General features: G+C 45.4%; 1 protein-coding gene across 1 annotated transcript in view; it reads right to left on the reverse strand.

Moving 5' to 3' along the window:
- The window catches only part of CRTAC1 (cartilage acidic protein 1), a 162,359-nt gene that overhangs the window by 21,522 nt on the left and 116,414 nt on the right, over positions 1-24,423 (reverse strand). Inside the window, exons 5-7 of the mRNA XM_044662681.1 lie at positions 13,052-13,186; positions 10,065-10,210; positions 2,636-2,772 (exon numbers count right to left, since the gene is read on the reverse strand). Of these exons, the coding sequence (XP_044518616.1) occupies positions 2,636-2,772; positions 10,065-10,210; positions 13,052-13,186 (418 nt within the window). The remainder of the gene's footprint in view (positions 1-2,635; positions 2,773-10,064; positions 10,211-13,051; positions 13,187-24,423) is intronic.

The raw sequence follows: 24,423 nt of genomic DNA on the forward strand, positions 1-24,423 counted from the left end.
CAAAGATGGGGGAGGACAGAAAGCCAATGGATGGGCCACCAGAAACCTGCCCCTGGTTCACATTTGGAGGATTCTGCTGAATTTGATCCAGAAAGTAACCGAGAGCCCCTGGAGGGCTCTGATAGGACCAAAAAAGAATGCTTCCTGGAGTCCTTTGGTGCCATTAGCAATTTTAATGAAGATTGGAGAGGAAGGGGAGTAGCCTTAACAGGGTCCCTTGAGCTTCTGAGTTTTCTGTTGGAATATGTGTATCTGTGATTGAGGGAATGTGCCTTTGAATGGTGGCATCTCTATCCATTCGATGGGTTTTTCTTTGACCGAGGGTCCATGTTGAGTTTGCACGTATGAGAGCTGTGTTTGTAATTTGAGAAAGTGTGAGTGTCAGACCTGTGTATGTATGTGTTTGCCTGCAGAGACCTATCTGGATTAGCTGTGTACACAGATGCCTTAACACACATATTTCCTTTATGGATGCCTGTACTGTGACCAGCCTGTCACCTGTGTCCTGGATACATTTTGCTTTTTTTCTTAGATTATGTTATTATGAAACTAAGTGCTCTGAAACAAAATAACCTTCAAATATGCAGACAGGAGAACACTTGGTGTTGCCTGGGATCTGAAGGACCCAGGAGAGGGTACCAGTACCCTGGCTGAGCAGGGGAGAAGGGTTGGAGGGGCTCTGTCCAATGAAAGGAGCAGGTGAAGACCAAGTGGCACAGGGCTGAAAGGGGTTAAAATTGCCACAGGCAGCCAGCTGTGTAGCGGCCCCAGCTGTTAGACCCTCTCACACTCACCACTGTGTGCTCAGGACCCAACCATCTGCCACAGGGACCTTGGGCACAGCCGCTTACCAGGCAACTGGCTCCCGGGCCACAGCTAGGGGCAATGCCTCTAGGATTGCAGTAAACACTCACCCACGTGGGCATCCATGTGCTTAACCTGTTCCCTGCCAGCATCTGAGCCAGCCTGATGGCCCTCAACCTTCCCTATGGTAAAGGCGGGGGCATCTGGGCTTTGGGTGGGACAGGTGCCTGCTGCTTGATGGGGGAGGGTTGAGTCTGTGTGGGAGAAGGCGGAAGGCAGAGAGGTTCCTGAGAAGAATAGTAAGAGTACTTGAGTTCTGGGGCCAGAGAGAGACAAATGAGATCTACCTCTCCCTGCTCAGGGGCCCCTGGCAAGTGACACTTTATTAGCCAGAGAAGAAAAGCACGTCTCTGTTAACGAGCAATTGATCTTCTGCAATTAATCTGGAAGTCGTGAATAAGCTTTTTGCAAGGCACCTAATTAGTAAATCTGGTGCCTTCAGGGGGTGATTACATCCAGTCAGGATTGATGCTTTGTTAATAATTATATTTTAAAACACGCTTAGTCATAGCTCTCGCCTTTTATTAATAGTAGTTGGCCATACTCCTGGGCTGGGGAGTTGGGGGTTCAGAGGAGCAGAACTAGGGATCTGGGAAATTTCCAGAAGCCACAGACCCTGGCCTCTCCATTCCTGGTCTCTTCCCCTTCTGCTGAGCTGTGTGAGCCCCAGGAGCCTGTCTGGGCAGGGTTCAGGGTAATCTCAAGCCTGCTAGCCTACAAAGCAGCAGGTTGGTCAGGGTACTTGGTACCCGGAGGCAGTAGGGCCAGTTTTCAAGACTAGAAACACAACTCAGTTTCTGCTCTTCCCATAGAGAATACTCCATGTCCTCTCTGCCTGCAATACTGAATGTGTACAGCTTCCCCCAGCATTCATAGCAGTCTACTTTCCAACCACTACTTCCTCTGAGTTCCTTCCTCTCTCTGTCATCTGGCTGTCAGCATTCTGGCCTCACTCTGTCCTATTCATCCATTCTAGCATTTATTTAGTGCTTTCAGGTTTACAAAGTGCTTCATTTGCACATGTTATCTCATTATAACCTCACAAAAGCCCTGGGAGGCTGGTACTATTATTATTCCCATTTTAGATATGGGAAAACTGAGACGAGACAAGTCGAGTGATTGGCCTAAGTGTCACAGCCACGGTAAGTGTCTGAGGCAGGATTTGAACTTGAGCTTTCCTGATTTCAAGTGCAGAACACCGTGGCACTCAGCTGCCTTAGCAGAAGCCGTGGCTTCTTTCCTAAGGTCCCCATTATTGTCCTCATTTTATAGAGGAGCAAACTGAAGCAGAAGTTCCTGCTATCTGTTGTTCTCCCCTTTTTGGATTGAGGGTTTAGAGCAAGAAGGAACCTGGGAGAACATCTCATTCCAGGTTCAAAGATTTAGAGCTACAAGGAAACTTAGAGGTCACCTGGTACAACTCTTTTATTCTACAGATGAGGAAACCGAGATGCAGGATGGTTAAACGAATTGCCCAAGGTCACACAGCTAAGTAGCAGAATTGGAATTTGAACTCAGGTCGGTCCCCTGGTTCCAAATCCAATGCTCTTTCCACTATTCAATACCAGATTGCTTTTCCATTATCAGACCCCTTGTCTCCCATTAAATGCAATGTACAAGACATCTTTTCTGAGTCCCATATCTTCTTCCTAGCCTGGCTTCCAGCTCATTGGTTGGCCTTTTATCCTCAGGCAAGGGGACACCCCTCTGTTCCCCAACACCCTTGCAGGTGTCTAGGTTGAGAGGCCAGACGCCCCATGGAAGGACCTACCTGAAGAGACGATTGGCTGAAGAGCCTCGATAGGCAATGTTGTTGAAGAAAACCTCCAGCTCTTGGTCATTATCAAAGTCAGCGGCGATGACTGTTCGGACTGGGGATGGCATGGAGAACTTGGGAGTGGCGATGTCCTGGGCAGGCAGACAGACAGAGAGACAGACATCAGGAGAAGCACAAGATCCCTTGAGGGGATCCCATGAGGGGTCTGCTCCTGTTAAGTTCACCCCTGACTAGGGAAGACCCTTTGCTTTCCCCTTCCCCCTTCCCTGGGGCAATCAACTGATCAGCCATAAAACATTCGTTAGTTGCTCACTTGGTGTAAGGCATTGGGTAAGGAGACCAGGGTATAGTCTCCAAATAGGAGACCTTTGATAAATGTCTGTTGAATTGAGGGAAACAAGATGGTTCTGACCCAGAACACTTTCTCTTATTTTACTACAGGCTTTTGCCTGGGCACAAGCAACACAGATTTCCTGGAAAGGCTCAGTTTTCCCTCAGGACACTGTAGATCATGGGATGCTCATCTGAAAGAGACCTTATTAACAGTTTAGTTGAAATCTTCCCATTTTACAGATGAGTCCACAGAAGCCCCAGAGGTGAAGTCACTTGCCTATGGTCATACAGACAGTAAATGATAGGTTCTTTCATTAAAAATCCAGGGCTGGGATAGTGGGGAAGGGAGACCTGAAGATGGGTGGTCCTGGGTTCAAATCTGGCCTCAGATACTTCCTAGCTGGGTGACTGTGACCCTTCTTGCCTAGCCATTACTGCTCTTCTGCCTTGGAATCAATATACAGTATTGATTATAAGATAGAAGAGAAGGGTTTAAAAAAATAATCCAGGGCTCTCTCTACCATGCCATGCCACCTTCTCCTATGCTTCTGCTCCTCCCTTCTCTCTACATATCTTATGTCTCTTATTCTCCTCTCTCCCTCTTTCTTGCCTCTCTTCTGCCCGCCATTTTTCTTTTCTCTTTGCCCATGTCTTAGGGTTGTTTGTAGCCCTCAGAGGTGAGTATTGCCTAACTCTGCTGGTGGTGCTTGGGACTAAAGATGGTGACAAAGCTAAGTTTTGGATGATCTTGGGGGCAGAGATTCCCGGCTCCTTCTGGCCCACAAGGTCCCTCTGTCTGCTGTCTCTGTATCCAGCACTATTGGGGGAAGGAGCCTTCTCCCAGTCACAGGTATAAAAGTATTTGCTTTTATTCTCTTCTATCCCCTGCATCATCAAGGATAAACTTTTCCTCCTCTAGCTGGGAGTTTTAAGCCTCTACATGTATATGTGGGACCTGCTGACTTTAGCTGTTTTCCTCGCCGCCTTAGCCAGATAACCATTAATTACTGTGAATAATTAATGATGCACATAACTAACTTATTATTAATAACAATAATGAATCATTATTATTGCTATTGATGATATTAACAACATTTATATAATGAGTCAAAGTTTGCAAAGTGCCTTCCTCACAGTAACCCGGTGAGGCAGGGGGCACCAGTATAATTATTTCCATTTTAATAATAATAATAGCTTTAAAATAATAATTAGTAATAATTTTTACATAGCACATAACTAGGTGTTCAGGTACTATGCTAAACACTTTATAACATAATTCTTAATCTCATTTGATCGTTGCAACAACCCCTGAAGGTTGGTATTATTATTATCCCCATTTTACAGCTAAGGAAACAAGCAAACAAAGATTAAGTGACTTGCCTAGGGTCTTAGAGCTATTAAGTGTATGAGGTTGACTTTGAACTCAGGTCTTCCTGACTCCAGGCCCAGTACTCTATCCACTTTGATACCTATCTGCCCATTTTACAGATGAGGAAGCAGAGGCTGGAAGACATCAAATTAGTGGCCCAGGGTTTCACAGGGAATAAGGATCAGGGCAGAGATTCAAACCTGGGTCCCAAGTCCCAAGTTCAGGATTGGTGTTTTTTGTTGTTTTTTTAAAAGTCTACCCCTGCTGCTTCCAGATGTGTTATTCCCTTGAGGTTCACTCGACTATTCTCAGAAGGGTCTTTTTGCGGGAACTGACAGCTTAAGGAATGACAGAGTAGAGATAGACCCAGATCCAGAAAAAGTGGCCTGGGACCTCTTCAAGGTGGCTGAGTCTTTGTATAGCTCTGGAGAAAGGGTCCTTTGACTCTTGAGAAGAGCTCTTCCTTCGGGATAAGAGGAAAGTTTGGGTTCCACGTCCTTTTCATTAGGGAGGATGCCCAGTCTTCCAATGTGGCTCATTGGAGCTGAGTTCCTCACACTCCCTTTGTGCCCTCTGGGAGTCATATGATGGCCCTTCTGCCATTCCCCAGGCTCTTAGAGCTCCACTGGTCCCTCTGATGTCTGCTGTAATGAGCCAGAGGCTGGCGAGGCTGGCAAGCTGCCCACTCCAGAGAGGGAGCCCCTTGTTGCGGGAGGCCAGAGACAGAGGTCACTCCCCATCAGCCCGGTAACAAGGCTGATTTAAAGGTTTGATTCTTAGGCTATGAGGAGCCATGGGAGCCTGGGGACCTGGAAGCACAGGAGGCAGCTAGCGACATCCAGCTTCTTTCTCTTCTCCCTTGGACTGCCCATGTGCCCCTCTGTGCTGGTGCCTCATTCCTCACATTTCGAAGTTCTGCCTCTTAACTGTTACGTCAAGGTTTGGACAAACTCCCATCTCCAAGCCTTTATACATGCTGACCATACATGTCTGGAAGACGCTCCCCTCCTCACATCTACCTCTTAAAATTCCTGGCTTTGCTCAGGGGTTGCCTCCTCCACGAAGCCTTTCCAAATCCCTCATTTGCTGATACCCCCTTGAAATGTCTTTGTATTTACTCCCATATGTATGTGTTTTCCCCAACAGAACCCAAGTTCCATGGGGCTAGGACTTTCATGTTTGCCCTTAAATGCCCAGGATTTTGCATCCAGTCTTGTTGCTGTTGCCATCTGCCCTGCAGCTGAATCCTCCTTTATGTGTCATCTCCTCTTATCCGAATACGAGTCCCTCAAGAGCTGAGACCATCTTGCTTTTCTGTTTGTATCTCCAGCACTAACCATGGTGCTTTGTACATAGTAATTGATTAATAAATGCTCTTCCATTCATTCATACTGGGCACTGAATAAATGCTCATTGGATAAATGAAAGAATGACTCTAAGAAGCTCCAGCTGTCCTCCTAGCTCCCAGAGAGCTTTGGTTTTCTTTTTAACTGTGAGTTTAGAAGGGGCCAGTACCCTGTGCTGTCAGACTGTAGGCATGGTCCAGGGAATGGAAAGGATGCTTTTTACCACCCCCCCCCTTCTCCAATGTCTTCTCCAGGGAACTCTAGGAACCTGGCTAAGGAGGTTCTCTGACTCCATCCTGCCCTGCTATGGAAGAAGACCAGATTTCAAGATAAATGCTTTGCTCCGTACCTTTGGGGAAACTGGAAGGGTCTCTCAATTACTCTTCTCTCTCCCTCTTTTTTAAAAACCCTGACCTTCTGGCTGAGAATTTGATACTAAGTTTTGGGTCCAAGGCAGAAGAGCAGTAAGGGCTAGGCTGTTGGGGTCAAGTAACTTGTCTGGGGTCACCCAGTTAGGAAGTGTCTGAGGCCACATTTGAACCTGGGAGTCTCTAGCACTGAGCCAGAGAGCTGCTGCAATCTTTCTCTTACTGTTGGTGGGAAGCATCTGTCACTGTACCTGCATGTTTTTTTTATCCATTTACTTATTTATTATAATCCTTATCTTCTGTCTTAGAATTAATACAGTGTATTGGTTCCAAGGCAGAAGAGTGGTAAGGACTAGCCAATTGGGGATAAGTGATTTGCCCAGGGTCACACAGCTAGGAAGTGTCTGAGGCCAGATTTGAACCTAGGACCTCCCATCTCTCAATCCACTGAGTCACCCGGCTGACCCCTACCTGTATGGTTAAAGCATTTTTGATGATAGTGGTAGGATTATGGAACTAGATCACAGAACTAGCAAGTCATAGGATCTCAGAGTTGAGACTAGGGACCACGGACACCATGACGTTCATCCTGTACCTGAACAGAAATCAGAAATTCCTGGAAGCTGGACAAAAACTCAACTTTGCTGCTGCTAATTGAAAAACTTCTAGCCATTGAACTTTTTGAATTTGTTTTGGAAAAAATCTTTGGAGAGGTGCTTGTTTTGCTATCAAATCTGCGAAAGGAGAGCAATATATTATTCAAGAGGAGTTCTCCCATGCTGGGAAGACTCTTGAGCGGTCCCTGCAGAATTACTTTGATAGCAACCTAAGGAGAAACTTAAAGTCTGAGCCTATCCCAGAGAATAATGTTGGACCTGTGAAGGTAGTGGTAGCTGAGAACTTTGATGAATACTGATAAAGATGTTCTGATGGAATTTTATACTCTCTGGTGTGGCCACTGAAAAAACCAAGAGCTCAAATACAAAGAGGTGGGAGAAAAGCTCAACAAAGACCCCAGTTTTTTCATAGAAAAGATGGATGCTACAGCTAATGATGTGCCTTTTCCATAGGAGCTCGGAGTCTTTCCCATCATCTACTTTTCTCTAGCCAATAATAGGCAAAAGCATGGAAATATGAAGGTGGTCGTGAAGTTAGTGACTTTATTCACTACCTGAAAAGAGACTCTACAAATTCTCCCGTGATCCAAGAGAAGAAAAACCCCAAAAGGAGAAGACAGAGGAAGATCTCTAAAGCATTAGCTAACACCAGATCACTTTGTACAAGGACACTTTTACCAATGACAGAGGAGCCATGCCTCAAGGATGATTGGACATTGTGGATGCCATTTGAATCTGGTTTAATTTTCTCTAAGCTGATTCTTTAGGTGTACTGTTAATGGAAATACCAGGACTAGTTGATATGTGTTGCGATTTTGGGGCTGGAATCAGTGGGGGAAGGATGGTTTGTATTGAGGGAATATGAAGGGGATTGAGGCAGAGTTGGGAAGGGTAGTTATTTTCTTTTTTTTTCTTTTTTTGTATATTTGGAACCATTGACAATAATGACAAGAGCTTGTCTAGCTCAGGACAGGTTGGCCATCTCTGCCCTACTAAATGGCCTGAGAACTAGAGGCAGGATGGAGATGGTCTAGCAGGACCATGGGCTCTAACCCAAAAAGAAAATGGGCTATTCCTGGTGGGTCTCAGAGGGAGCTAACATGAGGGAGGGAGGCTCCTAGGATGAGGGTGTCTGCCATCAAGCTTGGTGGATCTTAGAATTTAGAGGGAGAAGGGATATTAGAGATTATAGACCATGGCTGCTTTGAATAAAAAATAAAGATGCCATGGTAACACTTCCATGGGCTAGGGCTATGGAGATCTTTTAAGAAAGGGTGAAGGGAGGGTGTCTTCAAGGCCAAGGCAGGGTGGCTTGACATTCAGAAAAGGAACCAGCCTGACCTTGGCAGGAGACAGCGAGCATGTGGAATTAGTACCCAGAACTTAAATTGCTGCCCTTCATTGATACATAAAATTTGGGACCAGAGAGCTGGGGTGTTATCAGATTCTAGGATCCATCATTAGGAGAAGAGAGAAAAGGAGGGATGAAAAGGAGGGGGAGCAAGAAGACATAGGAAGATGGAGAGACAGAGAGGGAGGAAAGGAGGGACAAAGGCAAAAGAGAAAGGAGTAGAGAGGAAGAGGGAGAGTGAGGTGGGGGATGAAGGGTAGAGAAAGAGAAAAAAATGAGAGAGGGTGAGAGAGGAGGGGAGAAGGGAGGAAGGAGAGAGATGAAAGAGAGACACGAAGGGAGAGAGGGAAAGAGAGGGAGAGGGAGAGAAAAAAAGAGGTGGGGAAAGAAAGGAAGGAGGGATAGAGAAACAGACACAGAGAAAGAGAGAAAGGGAGAGAGATGAGAGCAGGGGAGGCAGGAGAGATAGAGATAAAGAGACTGACAGACAGACAGATACAGAGACAGAGGCAGACACAGAAACAGAGCCAGACAGAGGGACAAGAGGGGGAGAGAGAGAGAGACAGAGAGAAAGAAAAAGGGAGGGAGGGAGAGGGAAGAAGGAAGTGAAGAGGGATAGAAAGAGAGAAAAAAACAAGACCGAGGAGAAGGGAGGAAAGAGAGGGGAGAGAGACAGACACAGTCACAGAGAGACAGACAGAGAGGGATCTACACTGAGAGAGAGAGAGAGAGAGAGAGAGAGAGAGAGAGAGAGAGAGAGAGAGAGAGAGAGAGAGAGAGAGAGAGAGGTTGGGAGGGATGGAGAGAGGGAGAGAGGGAGAATGGGGGCAGGGCTTTTTCTATAATCTTCTAGTCAAGGGATAGACTCTTTTAACATTATGAATCCCATACTTCCCTTTACCAAAAAAGCCCTAAGTTCATGTTACAGGCACTAACATCACACGACTGTTTGGAACTTTGCAGCTTTCATCACAGCAAAAATTTCAGACTGGGAGGGAGGAAGGGAGGAAAGGAAGGAGGGAGGGGAGGAGATGCCTTCAAAAACTATGCTCCATTCTTGATTCTGAATTTCATAGGAATTAGAGCTGGAAGGGACCTGGATATCACCTTTTCCAGCAGATCCCCATAGAGGGGTCTTTTCCATTGAAAGCTAAGGGCAGTGCCCCTCATGAAGCCTACTTGCTCTTGCCCCTTCTGTGTAGAAATTCCTTTCTCTGGACTGACTTAGATATTTTTCCCTTCTCTGTGGCCTGGTGATGAAGCCTCAGAGAGAGCCTGAGGGCTGGTTGTTTCCTTCTGATCATTATCTAAACTGCAACTGTCAATGGACTTGGGAGAGCAGCCAGGCTGGTGGGAATGGGTGTGGAAGGAATTGTCAGTGTCTCCTAATAGAGAAGCTCCTAGAATTAGAATCCAGAAGGGGCTTGAAACATCATCCTTAGCCAAATTCCTCATCTTTAAAAATAGATGGAGGGAAATTCCTTGATATATTTTAATTTTATTTAAAAAAATTTTAATGATGCCTTCTGCTTTTTTAAGATGTGAATTACATATTCATTTCCAAAAGTGGATTCCTTCCCTCCTCCTGTACCCAGTAAAGCTCCCTCATTATTATTATTAGTAGTAATAATAGTAACTAGAATTTATAGCACACTTTACTGTCTGCAAAGTTCCTTACATATGTCATTTTTTCCCCTTGTAACAAAGATGAATAGTGAAGAAAAAAGGCAGTTCAGCACAAACTAACACATCGATGACAACTGACAGTAGATACAATATTTTTGCTTCTGCAGGGAAAGCAGGGAGTGTATTTTCTTAACTCTTCTCTGGGTCCAAACTTCAATCTTCCCTCCTATCATTTTAAAGATAAAGAAATTGATGGGCAAATGACTTGCCTAAGATGACACAGGCAGGAAGGAACAGAATGGAGATTCTAGCTCAGGTCTTGATGTTTCAGGACCCTGTCACTACGCTTTGAAGGCAGGATGGGAGGAAGCGAGGTAGGGAGGGAGAGAGAGAGAGGGACCAGACTCGCTTACCCGGAAGCGGACCTTCCCATGAGTGCTCATTTGCAGGTACAGGCGGTGGGGGCCATTCCAGTTGCCATAGACAATATCCACCTTGCCATCCCTGTTGAAGTCAGCAAGGGCTATCCCACGCCCATGTTGCTGTGGGTCATCCACACCTGGAAGGTTGGAGAGAGGGTGAGCAGGGATTCTATTGGGCAATACCCAGGACTCCTTGTTGCTCAGGGGCTCAGATGAAAAATTTTTTTTACTATTTCTGGATAATAAATTCATTTTATCTGCTTTGTATAACAATATAGATTATTAGACCAATCTTTTTTGGATTATTGACTTTAGAACTAGAAAGGATTTTAGAAATTATCTGCTTGAACCCTTTTATTTCACAGGCAAGAGAATTAATGTGCAGAGACAGGTTAGGTCTTTGTGTCCCCAGTGCCTAGTAGAGCACCTGGTACATAGCAGACACTTAATTAAACGTTTGCTGACTCACTGACTAATGTCATGTACCTAGGAAGTAACCCAGCCTGAATTTGAACCCACATCTTCAGATGTGTAAGGCTTCATATGCCTAGGCAAAAGGCCAGCTGGTCTTGGCGGAGCTTGCCTAGAAGGAAGGGCCAGACAATTACAATCACATATTTCCTAAAGGCTTTTGTATAGCTGAGCTGTCCCAGGTTGCCAGCCTCCCAAACCCATACTTCTAGGCTTTTCTGAGATTGGTGGTGTGGTTGTTATCTCACTCCTTAGGATTTAAGGTGTTTGGGAATAATGAAAGGTAGGGCAGGAGAGGAAAGGATAATGGGACTTTGGCGTCTGGGATTCAGAGCCCCAGCTCAGAAATTAGATGAGCTCAATGAATACGGAAAGCAACAAGTCATTTTATTTGGCACAATCACGGGGAAGCCTTGGAGATATCTAACGGAGTAGTTGGGAGAGGGAAAGCCAGCTAGGACTGTCTTCACTTAGATCTGGGCTGACTACTCACACTAGGATAGCCCATCAGTCCTCTGCAACCCTCTGGAGAGTTGGGAAATCAATATTCCCTCTGGCCCATCTGTAGCCCGATTGAGGTCCATTGCAGTCTAGAAAAATCACTGTTCTCTATCCAACTGTCTATGCCTTCTGCCTTGCCCTTTTCTGGAACTCCCCATATCAGGATTTCCCATTTCAGTTTCCAGTCTAGAAATTTGATTGGTGCACAGACGTGCTATCAAAGGTGAGAAAGCAATCAGGCTCACCAGAGCTGGTCTCCTTTGTCTCTCTCTCTATAAAGCACTTGAATTGCCCTGATCTTGAAGGTGTCCTGATGAATGGAGCAAGGACTGATCCTGGAGACTCAATAAAGATCCGTTGTCTCCACATACCAGGTACTCTGTCACGATCATAGTGTAATCCCTCCCTCCTTCTGTTTTGTGTAGACCATCATGCCCAAGACTCCCTGACAATATCCCTGCTTGTATCTCTTCCCTGGCCTTAGCAGCACCACTTTGGAGGAGTCAGTCCCTAGCACAGGGGATTGGTAGGGCTGTCCTAGTCTGGAATGGTCAGCCCAAGCCCAGGAGGTGCAGGCGATCTTAGCCCACTTGCCTCGCATGCTCCTTGAGTGTTTCCAGTTAAGTAACAAGCCTTTTCCTTGAATGTGCCAAATAAAATGAACTTACTGCTTTCAGTATTGATTGGGCTCATCTGATTCGGCCATGAAACCCTATTTAAATCTGAAATGGTCCCCAACCATCCAGTCACAGACTACAAGGTCTGAAGAGTCAAACACATGGAAAAGCTACAACCAATCCATTTGATAGGAAGGGAAGGAGGGAGACAGGGAAGCAGAACTAGATCTAGAGACTGCTGGTTTGGAATATAATGGGGGTCCAGGATTAATACCCCATTAATTTTCCAGTGGAACTCCCCAGCCCCAAATGTCTGTGACCTTCTGTGTTGGCCCATTTCTCTCCTATCTACGAGGCACCTTGACAAGGAGACGGTTCCCTTTCACAGGAATAATAGGTGCCAGAGCTGCATTTCACTGCAGCATCTGTTTGGGTGATGAATGCCCTCTTGACATGTCTTGTTAAACCCCTACAATCATTCCGACTTTCAATTATGGGACTAGCACCTCTTCTCTCTCCTTCCTGCCTGATACCTACTCCCTATTCCAACGTCTTCACTCACTTCTGCTTCCATCTCTTTAGCACCTTATCAAATCCTCAGGTTTTCAGGTTTGTTTTTTTTTATGATTTCTCAATGATGAGAAAAATTAGCTGCTAGAGAAGAGTTAAAAAATGGAACTTGGCAAGGAGATAAATAAGTTTCTGGTGGGAGGTCAGAGAGCTCACCTTTGATCTTAGGTTTTTTCAAGACCCACAAATAAAGGAAGGTGAGGGCAGAGGTTATGAGAATGGCTAGGTCCCAGTCAGGTTGGGTATCTGCCAAGGGGTTTCAAGCAGAAAGTCAGAATGTCAGTAACTGTGGGAGAGATTTTCCTGTCTTTAGGGTGTTGATTTTGGCTGCCTCCTCTAATTCTTACATCTAAGATCAGAGGCTTTCTTACATGACCTGTCTCCAAGAAGGAGATGAGCCTATATGTTAGACATTCAAAGGGCAGAGAAAAGCCTGGAGAGAAGTAGAAGGAGAGAGGAGAGCTGGATTAGATGAGAAAATGTCTGTTTGAGAAGCATGCAGGAGGAGCTAAGGGAGAAGTGAATAGAGAGAGGAACCTGTAGAACTCAAAGAAAACCTTGAGGATCATGCCCACATATCAGCTTTAGGGATGCAGGGACTTTGTCTTATCTAAAGTTCAGTGTCTTTACTGTTGGATGCACACAGTAGGTGGAAAATAAATGCTTAATGAATTGAACCGAGTCACTGCAACTTCCCAGTGACCAAAAACTTTCAGAGAAAGGTCTGAGTTGTGGGGAACTGGTGAATTCCAGCCAGGACCCCCCTAGATCTGGGTTAGACCAGGCAGACGATATGGGGCTGAACTAGATTGCACTCACCAGTGCTGGCCGCCACATCAATGAAAGTGCCATCCCCTTGGTTGTGGAAAAGGAAGTTGGGTCCATTCTCATTATCACAGAAAATATCTGAGGCACTGCTGCTGAGAATGGGTCCCACGCTGACTCCTCGGCCCCCTAGGAGAGAGCACAGTATTTGAACTCAGGTGAAACAAACCCTTTCTCTGCTGGAGAGGGAAGTGGTGACATTATCCTAGTCCAGACTTGTGCCATTATTGCAATAACCTAGAAATTGCTGTTCCTGATTCTAGTCTGACCCTTCTCTGATCTATCCGTCATACAGTGTCCAAATAAAGAAAAGGCTCTAAAAAACAGGTCTGACTATGCCACCGTTCCTCTCAAGAAGCTTCAGACTCCATACTGTCTCTAGGAAAAAATCCCAAACTTCACTGTTAGCTATTTTCAGCCCTTCCCAGCCTGGCCCCAACCACTATCTTTCCATTCTGACTTCACATTAGTCCCTCTCACACACTCCATATTCCTGCCCAAAATGGCTGCTTGATGTTCCCCATTCAAAATGTTCCATCTGAAATCTTCTTGACGTTGCTCATGAGATGCCTCCTACTTGTAAGCCTCTCCCTCCCTACAATGCCTCTTGGAATCCTTTGTCTTCCTCCAAAGAGAAGATGCAGTACCATGCCTTGTCTGTAAGGGCATCTTCTCTTCCCACTCTCTATCACCCCAGACATTGGTGCTTTTTCCAATGGGCAGGCCTCAATCTTCCCAATCATTTTATATTATAGGTTTACTTATATATGTACATGCTCCTTTCTTCTGGGAGAAAATCCAAGTTCCCTGAGGGCAAGGATTTGCATTTTTCTCCCATGCCTAGCACAGCATCCTGGCTTACTTTTTGTGTCCTCCAGAAGTGCTTAGCACAGAGCCTGCTGGTACATGGTAAAAGGTTTAATAAATATTTGTTGATTGATCAGTTGATTGACAGGTGCTTCTAAGTGCTTGTCGAAGCTCTTAGAAATAAGGTATACTTTTATTTCATTATGAAACCCACCCAATTTATGGATTCAGAGAGATGGAAGGAAGCTTCTAGACTCTTGATAGCTCTAGCTTAGAGGCAGCATGGTTCAGGGGAAAGAGTGCTGTCTCTGGAGTCAAAGGACTTGGGTTCAAATCTTGCCTCTCTCCCTTGCTACCTGTGTGAACTTGAGTTTCATTACTTAATCTCCCTGGGCCTCAGTTTCCTCATTTATAAAATGTGAAGGGATTGAATGAGGTGGTTTTTGAAGTCTCTTCTAGCTGTAGGTCTATGAATTTAAAAGATCCAACTAAGAGATTTTCTCCAAATGGTTATTTTCCCCAAATCTCTGTGGAAAAAGCCCAGGAAGAGCCATTAGGAGAAATTAATGCATGCTTGAATGTTTCCTCTCCCCAATCACCACTCTAGTTCCATAACACTTCTAAACCAGTGTGGAGCAGGGGACACCTAAACCCAAAGAACTGGAGAATAGGACCAAATAATTTAACTTCTCCTCTCTAGCCTGTCTTCTCACCTGTAAAAAGAAGGTTACATGGTCATGAGGTACCTTCCTGCTCTAGCTTTCCATGATTCTACAGATCTTCTTTCCTGAGAAAAAGAAAACACTTGTCTCCTGGAGGGGAACTGCTGTGGGTCTTTGGTCCTGCTCTGTCTCTAGAGATGGGTGAATTTGGGCAGGTCATAGAATGAGGAAGACATGGAAAATTATTTAATCCAAGGGTGCTAAGCCTAGGATCCATGAGCTCTTTTTTTCATCATTCCATAGAGCATCTTTTAGGTTTTTTTAGAAATGAATAATCCATGAACTCTTTAAAATATTTTGATAACTGTATATCAAAATATCTGAGTTCCTTTGTAATCCTCTATATTTTATTTTGTGCATTTAAGGCCATTCTTCTCAGAAAGGATCCATAGACTTCATCAGATTGGTAGAGAAATCTATGACACCAAAATGGATAAGAGTCTCTGAGAGGAGAGAGAGGTTGGGAAGGAGGCAGGGAGGGAATTTGGAACTAAAAATTTAAAACAAGAATTGTTTTTATATGTAATTGGGGAAAACAAAATATTATGAAAAAAAACCACCTTACTTTCTTTCTTAGAATTAATGCTAAGTACTGATTCCAAGGCAGAAGAGTGGTAAGGGCTAGGCAGCTGGGATTAAGTGACTCGCCCAGGGTCACACAACTAGGAAGTATGTGAAGTCAGATTTGTAAAAAAAAACACAAAACAAAATTAAGAACAAAGAATCTCTGATTTAATTTATGTATTTCTCCCTACAGGATTGAATTTAAACCACCCCAGATGTGAAAAATGATGTAATATGGAAATAGCAAAACGACTTGGCAAACTGTATTCAGACGAACAGCAGCCAGGGTCCCCATCATTTCAGGGGAGCACCACAGACATGATCGGGAGATGGAGAGAGAAGGCGGGTAGTCCAGTCCAGAATGGGTCTGGGATGCTTCATCTTGGGTTCACCTTTCAAGGGTCTGATTGTTTTATAAAGCAGAGCTCAGGGCACCCGCTGATATGGAGTGACAGATCACAACTCATCCCCTCCAGATGGGGAACCAACTTGCCTGAGGTCACTTTGCTAATTTGAGATGGAGACACTCCCAGTTCCAGATGTCTGGGAAGATGTCCCTGGAGGAAAGAACAGTCGCAAAATTCCTCTTTGAAAATAGCACTTAGATCGGCTACCCACGTGCACGAGGGTGTCAGGGCCACCTGGGACTGCAGGGTCTAATGCTCTCATAACAGGCTCTTCATTAGCATTCTAGGCCCTGTGCCTTTTGATTTCTCACCCATAATCTAATTAAACCTTTAAGGATGGGCCAAGCAACACAGAAGTTCATACTGTTCTCATGGAGTGCTTTTAACAGGTAAGCACCAATTTCCTAATCACAGAGACCACAGTGTGGAAAGTGGCGAGCACAAGGGTTCTAGGCTTTACTTTTCTAGACCAACAGCTACGAATTCTGGTGCTAGTGCCAGGGCTTAACTCTTCCCTCAGAAATGGTAGATGCAAAGGGGTCTTCCCTCCTTGCCCAGGCCAAGGCCAGACTTCCGTGCCCGGCTCACACCCAACGCCTGGATATCAGCGGTGAAACCTTAATCTAGGATATGCCCCTCTGAAATGCTGGTGCTGCCCAGGGATGAACTGCCATGAAAATCCATTATTTCCCTTGGTGTTGGCATCTTCCAATTTCCCCTCTGCCTCTGGCCCCAAGCTGTGACACATTCTCTTCATTTTCTGCGAAGCAGGCGATTTCCCTTTTGGACAAATTTCTAAATCTTTCTAATTAACTAATTGGGTTGGGTTGAAGCCTTGCACCATTTGTAACCTGTAATTACTAGAAATTGCCATGGTAACCACACTACTAATTAGTGACAATTTATTGCCATGGCAACAGGACCATAACAGAGATGTTACCCACATCGCCTCCTTGGCAAGTTCACCACTCCAGCCGGGAGCAGGTGAGCGCCACATCCATGGCGTTGCCCTTTCAGGCATCCGCATTAGCCTGTGGAAATGGGGCTGGATTAGGGACTGCGTGGCGAGCCGTGGGGGTCTCTGTGGCCCCCCTCCTGGCATCTCAGCACGAATCTCAGTGTTTGTTGGCATTAACGTTGGAGTTGCCTTCAAGCTAGTATCTACTGGTCGGCAGAACATCCTTAAACTTTTACTCCTTGCCTAATTGATGATAGAGAGTCATTGTTCAGCCAGAAACTTCAGCCAGAACTTTTCATCTCCGTCCTCATCTGTCTTCGACGCCCCCTCACCAATGGCCACGTGCCCCTGGGGTTTAATAAATCCATGGATGACAGATTCATAGTGAGGTATTAAAGGGATGTTGGTCTATGGTGGGGGCACATCTCTCTAGCTTTTGAGACTAGCCTTTCTCTCATTTATAAAATGAAGGGGTAAAATTAGATTAGAGGTTTTTTAACCTTTTTAGTGTCACAAGACTCCTCTGCCAGTCTGGTGAAGCTCATTGAGCTCTTCTTAAAATCAGGTTTTTAAATGCATAAAATAAAATGCACAGGATTATAGAGGAACCAATGATACTGAAATACAGTTATCAAAAGCATTTTGTAAAATCATTGACTCCAGGATAAAAACCACTAGAGATAATCTCAAAGGTCCCTTCTGGTTTTATTAGTCTGTGTTCTAGTGGGCAGCTAGTTGGCTCAATAGATTGAGAGCCAGACCTATAGATGGAAGGTCCTGGGTTCAAGGACACTTCCTAGCTGTGTGACCCTGGGCAAGTTATTTAACTCCCATTGCCTAGCCCTTACCTCTCTTCTGCCTTGGAAATAATACTTAGTATTGATTTTGAGATAAAAAAGTAAGGATTTAAAAAACAATTCTATGTTCTAAAGCTCCTTCTAGCTCTTATTAGAATTTCTCCTGGGAGTCACCAGACAATGGTTATAATCTCCTGTGAAATATAGGGAAGAAAGGAGAGAGAGAGAAAAGGAAAGAGAAAATGAAAGGAAGGAAGGAAGGAGGGAAGGAGGAAGAAAAGAAGGAAAGAACAAAAGAAGGAAAGAAAGAAGGTCAACCTCTTGCGCTATCTTATATCTATAGTCTATGACACTTTTTGTATTTATCCCAAAGCTGCCTCCTTCAAAATTCAAAAGGAGCCTATTCTGGGATGAGAATCTCAGAAACTCCCCTGCCTGGACCATGCCTGCTGGAGGGACTTGTGGTATTAGGACTACTGTAGATATAGGATCAAGGTGTTGGGGCAGGAGCACAGGTCATTGTATGATGCCTTCCCCATCCTTCTGCCATATTTCCAGCACTACCAGCCCAAACGCTAAACATTATTGTGATCTTACAAATTTGGGGGTTTTCTGCTCATTCAATCCCACACCATATAGGAGGAGAGGTTCATTCCCCATCAAGAATACTCTGATCAATTCTGTGAGATCCATTGCAAGAGGGATGCCAACACAATGGATTTTGTTGAGAGGAGGGCGACGAGGTTGGGGAGAGCTCTTGAAAATGTACCATATGAGGATGGGATAAAGGGAGAGGGGACATTTAATTGAGATGAGACTTGGAGAAGGGGGATGGGGAAAAGATGCCTGTTCAATTTCTTGATATGGAAGATGAAGGAATTAGATAAAAAGATTTCTAAGGTCCCTTCCAACTCTAAATCTATGATCCTGTAGAATAAGGGCTTGTTCCAAATGATACAAAAAGGATTAGGCTTACTTATTTGGGTGCATCTAAAACGAAAGGCAAAGAGGTCTGAACTTGGAATCCAAAATGATTTGAGTTTAGGGTCAGTTGGTGCTGTGTGAGTATAAGAGGGTCACTTCAGAATCTGCAGGCCTTTACCTCCTTCTCTATAAAATGAAAGGATCATAGATTCAGAACCGCAAAGAGGCTAACAAATCCAAAGCCATCATTTTACGTAGGAGGAAACTAAGGTGCAGGTTAAGCGACTGGCCCTTTTTAAAGTGCAGGATTTAGGGGGCAGCTGGGTAGCTCAGTGGGTTGAGAGCCAGGCCTAGAGATGGGAGGTCCTAGGTTCAAATCCGGCCTCAGACACTTCCTAGTTGTGTGACCCTGGGCAAGTCACTTGACCCCCATTGCCTACCCTTACCACTCTTCCACCTATAAGTCAATATACAGAAGTTAAGGGTTTAAAATAAAAAAAAAATGAAGTGCAGGATTCAAACTCAGGCCTTCCTGACCTAGCTCTCTATCCATTCTGTGGATGGGATGATGTCAAGGATTGTTTCTGTCTCAAATATTCACTGTTCTAGTCTATAAAACCTGGGCTGATTAGGTGAAAGTGACAGGGAGACAGGAGTTTAGCTCAATATAAGGAAAAACTTTCTGAAAAATAGGCTGTCCAACCAAAGAAGAGAAAAATTGGGGAGGTCGTGAGAATACTGTCACTGGAAGTATTTAGGCAGAACTTGTATGGTTTTCAAGGATGTTGTAGGAGGAATTCATGCCCTAGCTATAGAAGAGTTGGCATGAATAATTTCTATGGTCCCTTCTAAAAATGTTGATTCCCAGAGAAAAGTAGAGTATCTAATATACTTACATTCTTAAAATAAAAGATACAAGGGGAGGGGGGAGGAATGTCTGGGACAACTTTGGGAACATAAACCCCAACTCTTGGATGGGAAGGATGTGCTGGAAAGGAACAAGAGAAATTATAGGGGAATGCCAAGGGCACTGTGGAAATTGCATCGTTTTTTTTCTCTCTCATTTCAGGATGTTCTCCAGGCATCTCTACCCTGCCCCAGAAATCTCCTCATCCTGGAAGGTTATTCCAACCTGTAATTCCCACCTTGGAAGTACCTTCAGCACCTGTGATCTCTTCTCTGATTAGATGGCTTCCATCAGAGTCTCCAGGGGCAGCTAGGTGGCACAGTGGATAGAGCACCAGGCTGGAGTCAAGAAGACTCATCTTTGTGAGTTCAAATCCAGCCTCAGACACTTCCTAGCTCTGTGACCCTGGGCAAGCCCCTTAACCCTGTTTGCCTCAGTTTCCTCATCTGTAAAATGAGCTGGAGAAGGAAATGGCAAACCACTCCAGGATCTTTGCCAATGAATCTCCAAATGAGATTATGAAAAGTAGGACACAAATGAAATGACTGAATAACAAAACCAGAACTTCCATTTAGGTGAGGTTCAAGGTTATCCAACTCTTCATTTCTCACCAGGTGGCATTCTTGACTTCTTAACCATGCTCCTGTGCCTTCTTCCCCCCTTCTCAATTTCCCTTTGTGGATTTTCTTTCTCCATCCAAATATAAGCTCTGCAGGAATTATTTTTTCTTTTTGCTTGTATCTGTATTCCCAGCATTTATCACAATATGTGGCACATAGTAGGCACTTAGTAAATGCTTGTTGACTGACCATAAAGAACAAGAAATATAAAGAGTCTTTAAAAGGAATTTAACAAGGGGCAGCTAAGTGGGTGCAGTGGATATAGAGCCAGGCTTAGAGATAGGAGGTCCTGGAATCAAATCTGACCTCAGACATTTCTTAGTTGTGGGACCCTGGGCAAGTCACTTGATCCCAGTTACCTAGCCCTTACTGCTCTTCTACCTGGGAACCAATACTTTGTATTGATTCTAACAAGGTAAGTTTTTTAAAAAAGGAATTTAACAGGATACAAGTACTTAGAAGCCCTGATCTGGAAGTCTCTTTCTACCTTGATCCCACTCAAAAACTCTGGGACTGTTAGGGAAAGCCTACTACCTAGGCAATTTGGTCTTCTGGGATGGATAAGCTGGGCCCCTAGAGAAAAAATGACCTTGAAAGAGTCCAAGACTAGAGACTTATAAGGGCCTATAAAAGTTCATGGTATTGGGAAAAACTGGGGCAGGGAGAGCAAATGTATTAAGAGGAGAGCACAGGGAGGAAGAATCAGCCTCTTAGTTACATCTTGGGATTTTCGAAGCAGAAAAAATGGGTCTGTTGGTTCTAGAATCTCTGTGTTCCTCTCTGTCACCATCCAAGAGGTAGGTGGAGAATCCTTTATAGCAAGGAGAGTCCTTTTGATTACAGCCCGGGAGGCAAAGCGGCTCCCTGAGAGAATAAATGTTCCCCATCACTCTTATCCATTCTCTCTCTGCAGCCCGTGTCCATAAGACAGAGAGGGAAAAGGGGTGAGCTCTGTAATTTTTTTCCACATTTCTTTAGCTAGTACAAGAGGATCAGGGGGCGTTCCTAAATCTTGGCAACCTGGGTACAAGAAGACAGATTACTCTTATGGGCCCCGCGACTCATTACCTGAACAACCTTAGGCAAGTTGTTTAACCTCTTTGGGTCTCAGTTTCCTCATCTAGAAAATGTAGAGGGTAGCCTAGAAGATAGATGATCCCTGAGGTCCTTTTTTTTAGCTCTGCACCTGATGATACTCTCATTATGAGCTGCCTGGGGTAGGAAGGACTTGGAAACGACCCCTCAGGAAAGAACTGGATGAAGGAAGGAAGAAAGAAGACTCGCTTCTCTCCCCAGGATGCTCCCAACTGGTGGGGCTGCTGTCCTTGGTCACCCCTCCTGAAGTGACACTGATCGCAGAGCAGCAGGGAGGCCTCAGCTGGGCTATGTGCATCTCCGTCTCTTCCAATAATGACTTCCTATAAATCAGATCTGCCCTCTCCTTTGTTCAGCCCTGCTCGCAGCCAGCAGCAAAACACCCCACCCAACATCATAAATCCACCTTCATTTTCTTTCTAAATTTCCTTTAAGGCTTCTTTAATCACTAGCTTCCCTCCAGGGCAGATGCTCCCTAAATGGCCTGAGCAGAGTGCAAGGAGCCCCCTGGAAGGAGAGACTGAGGGTGGGGAGGGGGAGAAGTTTGGTCAAGGAAGATGGAAACAAGAAAGACTGAGGCTGGTTGGAAGAAGAGGGAGAAAGCTACTGGCTCAGGGAGCAGGCAGTGGTTGGGGCTCTTCTGGGGCTCTCATTTCTCATCCGTGCTCAGGAACAATCTTCTGGCTTTCCAGACAGGTAAGGAGCAAAGTGTCCCAAATACGCTCCCCAGCGAATGGCCCTCTGCGCTTTCTTAGCTATGGGACAAATGCTCCCTCCCCAGGGGATGCAACTCCCTGGAGAATTGGCAAGACAGCCACTAGATGGCACTGTGTGCCAACAGTGTGGCCGCAGATGGCATTGGATGTGCCTGGCGAGGCTTCTGCCCCACCCCCACTCAGCAGTGCTTTGATAGAGGGGTGATCAGTGATCCCCAAAGGGCTGGATGCCCTCCATCAGACAGTTTAAATCAGGCAAGACCCTGCCAGAGTCCTCAGGGGCTCCGCAGGGTCCCCCCTCTACCTCTCCATCGCCTGAGGTGACATTTCACTTTCAGATGTTGCAGCCCCCCAACCCCCTGAAGAGGAGCAGAGCCGGTCACTGGCCCCATCTTCCTCTCTGGCCCTTTCAAGTCCCTCCCTTTCGGGGTTCGGCTCTATTTCCTGGGGACACTGACTTTCCCAACCCTCAGAGGAGCTCATGGGCTGCTTCCTTCTGCAACATCCAGTTCAGGCGTATTTCCAGAGCATGGATGGCACCATTCTCAGTTCCTCAGAGCCTGTAGCATGGTCCTAAAGAAAAACACGAGCCCTGTGGAACATTCTCCATCTCCATTTTCCATTCTTGGGGCTTGTCCGAGGAGCTGTTTGTGGCAGCCAGGCGCTTTAAAGGATTCACCTCCCCTCAGCCCACTGCCCTATCTACACTTCACTCACAGCCCAATGACTGGGGTACCCTGGGAAGCCATCCTTGGGGCACCTCACTGCCTACCAGAAATCCCTGCCCTTCAAGGGGAATAGGTGCCATTTTTAAATGGAAAAAGGGATAGGATGGAGTCCTCTCCCATGCCCCCATCTCAATGGTCTCAAGAGTCATGGCAGAGAGCTGTTGAGGGGAGCCATGATGACTTTGGATACAGACGGGGAGAAGGAAAATTCTCAAGACCAAATAAGTTCTTTACATTCAAAGGGTTTTGAAGAATGATGAAATGGCTTCCACAATTACTGTGGATCCTCTCTTCTTTCTGAGCCTCTCTGCAGCTCCCCTCTCACCTGGGTCATCCATGCCAGTGCAGCCCTCATCACAAGGACACTCTCTGCCCCTGGACCAACTTCTAGGCTCCTCCAAGCTCTGTTTCAGCCCTCTTTGGCCTTGTTGGTTCTCCTGATTTCTGACCCTTGGAGCCTTTTGAAATCAAGAGCAGCCTGGTCAGTTCAAACCCATCCAAGGGGGTTCGTTCTATTTTCTGCTTTTGTAAATCCTATTCTTGCTTATGTACCCCAATCTTCTTTTTAAAAAATCCTTACTTTCTGAATTAGAACAATACTAAGTATCCCAGGCAGAAGGAGTGTAAGAGCTAGGCAATTGGAGTTGAGTGACATGCCCAGGGCAACACAGTTGGAAGTGTCTGAGGCCAAATTTGAATCCAAGACCCCCTCTTTCCAGCCTGGCTCTCTTTTCACAGAGCCACCTAGTTGCACCTCTTCCCCCCAATCTTAATTAGAAGGGCTCCCTGGAATCACTGGAAAGTCTCTCTAATCTGGGAGCCCTGCTTTTAAGTTCCAGCTCGGCTGATAACCAACTGTGACCCTTATCCCTATTCCTCAATAAGTCATTTTAGCTCTGAATATTGGCCTGGATGCTCTCCAAGGTCCTTTCTGGTTCTTAGAGTTCATGATCTTAATTCTTTTAACAGGGCCTTTCTTCTATGTACAGCCCTTCCTACAATCCCTCCCCACCTCCTGGCAGTCTCATCACTTTCCAGCATCTCATGCCATCCCTGCAGATCAAGGCATTTAAATGGCCAAGTCAGGCCTGTGCTAGAACTGGGATCTAGTCAGAAAAATTGACTGTACTGTGTTGAGCTGAGGCCTCTGCATGTTTGTGGAGGATTTTTTTTCCCTTCTCTGGGAAATATGGTTTATTACTGACACAGCCTTCCTGCAGAGCATCCCCACGTGGATCTTTGGGCATGCTCTCGGTGCTTTAGATTTGCAAAGTCCTTTATCCACTAGTCATCTGTTAGCAAGTTTGTCCTCGAAAACTTTGTCAGCTCAGTTGGAATTAATCTTACCCCTTTTACTGAGGTGGAAACGTGGATAATGAAGACATAACCACCACCTTGGGAAACAGTGACATCTCTTTCCCTTGGAAAGCTTTAAAAGCACCACCGTCGCCCAGATGCCTGGAGGCAGGGGGATAGACTAGACAATACCTCAAGGTTCCAGGGCTCTCAGGAATTGGATTTAGTGAGTTTATACTTTTCTACATTAGTCAAGGGCCAGTGATTTCATTACTGCTTGAAGTCCTTCCACCTACAACAAATCAATCGATAAGTATTTATTAAGCGACCACAGTGTGCCTAGAACTGTGCCAGGGGGGGTGGGGATATGAGGACAAAAGTGACAGGGTCTCCCCTCAAGAAACTTACCTTCTAATGGGGAAGACAATATGTACATATATCAATTGTTTTTCAGTTGTTTCTGACTCTTCATGACCCTATTGGGAGTTTTCTTGGCAAAGATCCTGGAGTGGTTTGCCATTTTCTTCTCTAGCCATTTTACAGATGAGGAAACTGAGGCAAATAGGGTTAAGTGCCTTGGCCAGAGTCACACAGCTAGTAAGTATCTGAGGCCAGATTTGACGCTGGGAAGATGAGTCTTTCTGACTCTAGGTCTGGCATTCTAACCACTCACCACCTAGCTGCGGGTGTGTGTGTGTGTGTGTGTGTGTGTGAGAGAGAGAGAGAGAGAGAGAGAGAGAGAGAGAGAGAGAGAGAGAGAGAGAGAGAGAGAGAGAGAGAGAGAGAGAGAGAGAATGCAAATGCAATCCAATTTTTTAAAAAAAA

Source organism: Gracilinanus agilis, chromosome 2 (assembly GCF_016433145.1).
Source record: "Gracilinanus agilis isolate LMUSP501 chromosome 2, AgileGrace, whole genome shotgun sequence".
Lineage (NCBI taxonomy): Eukaryota > Metazoa > Chordata > Mammalia > Didelphimorphia > Didelphidae > Gracilinanus > Gracilinanus agilis.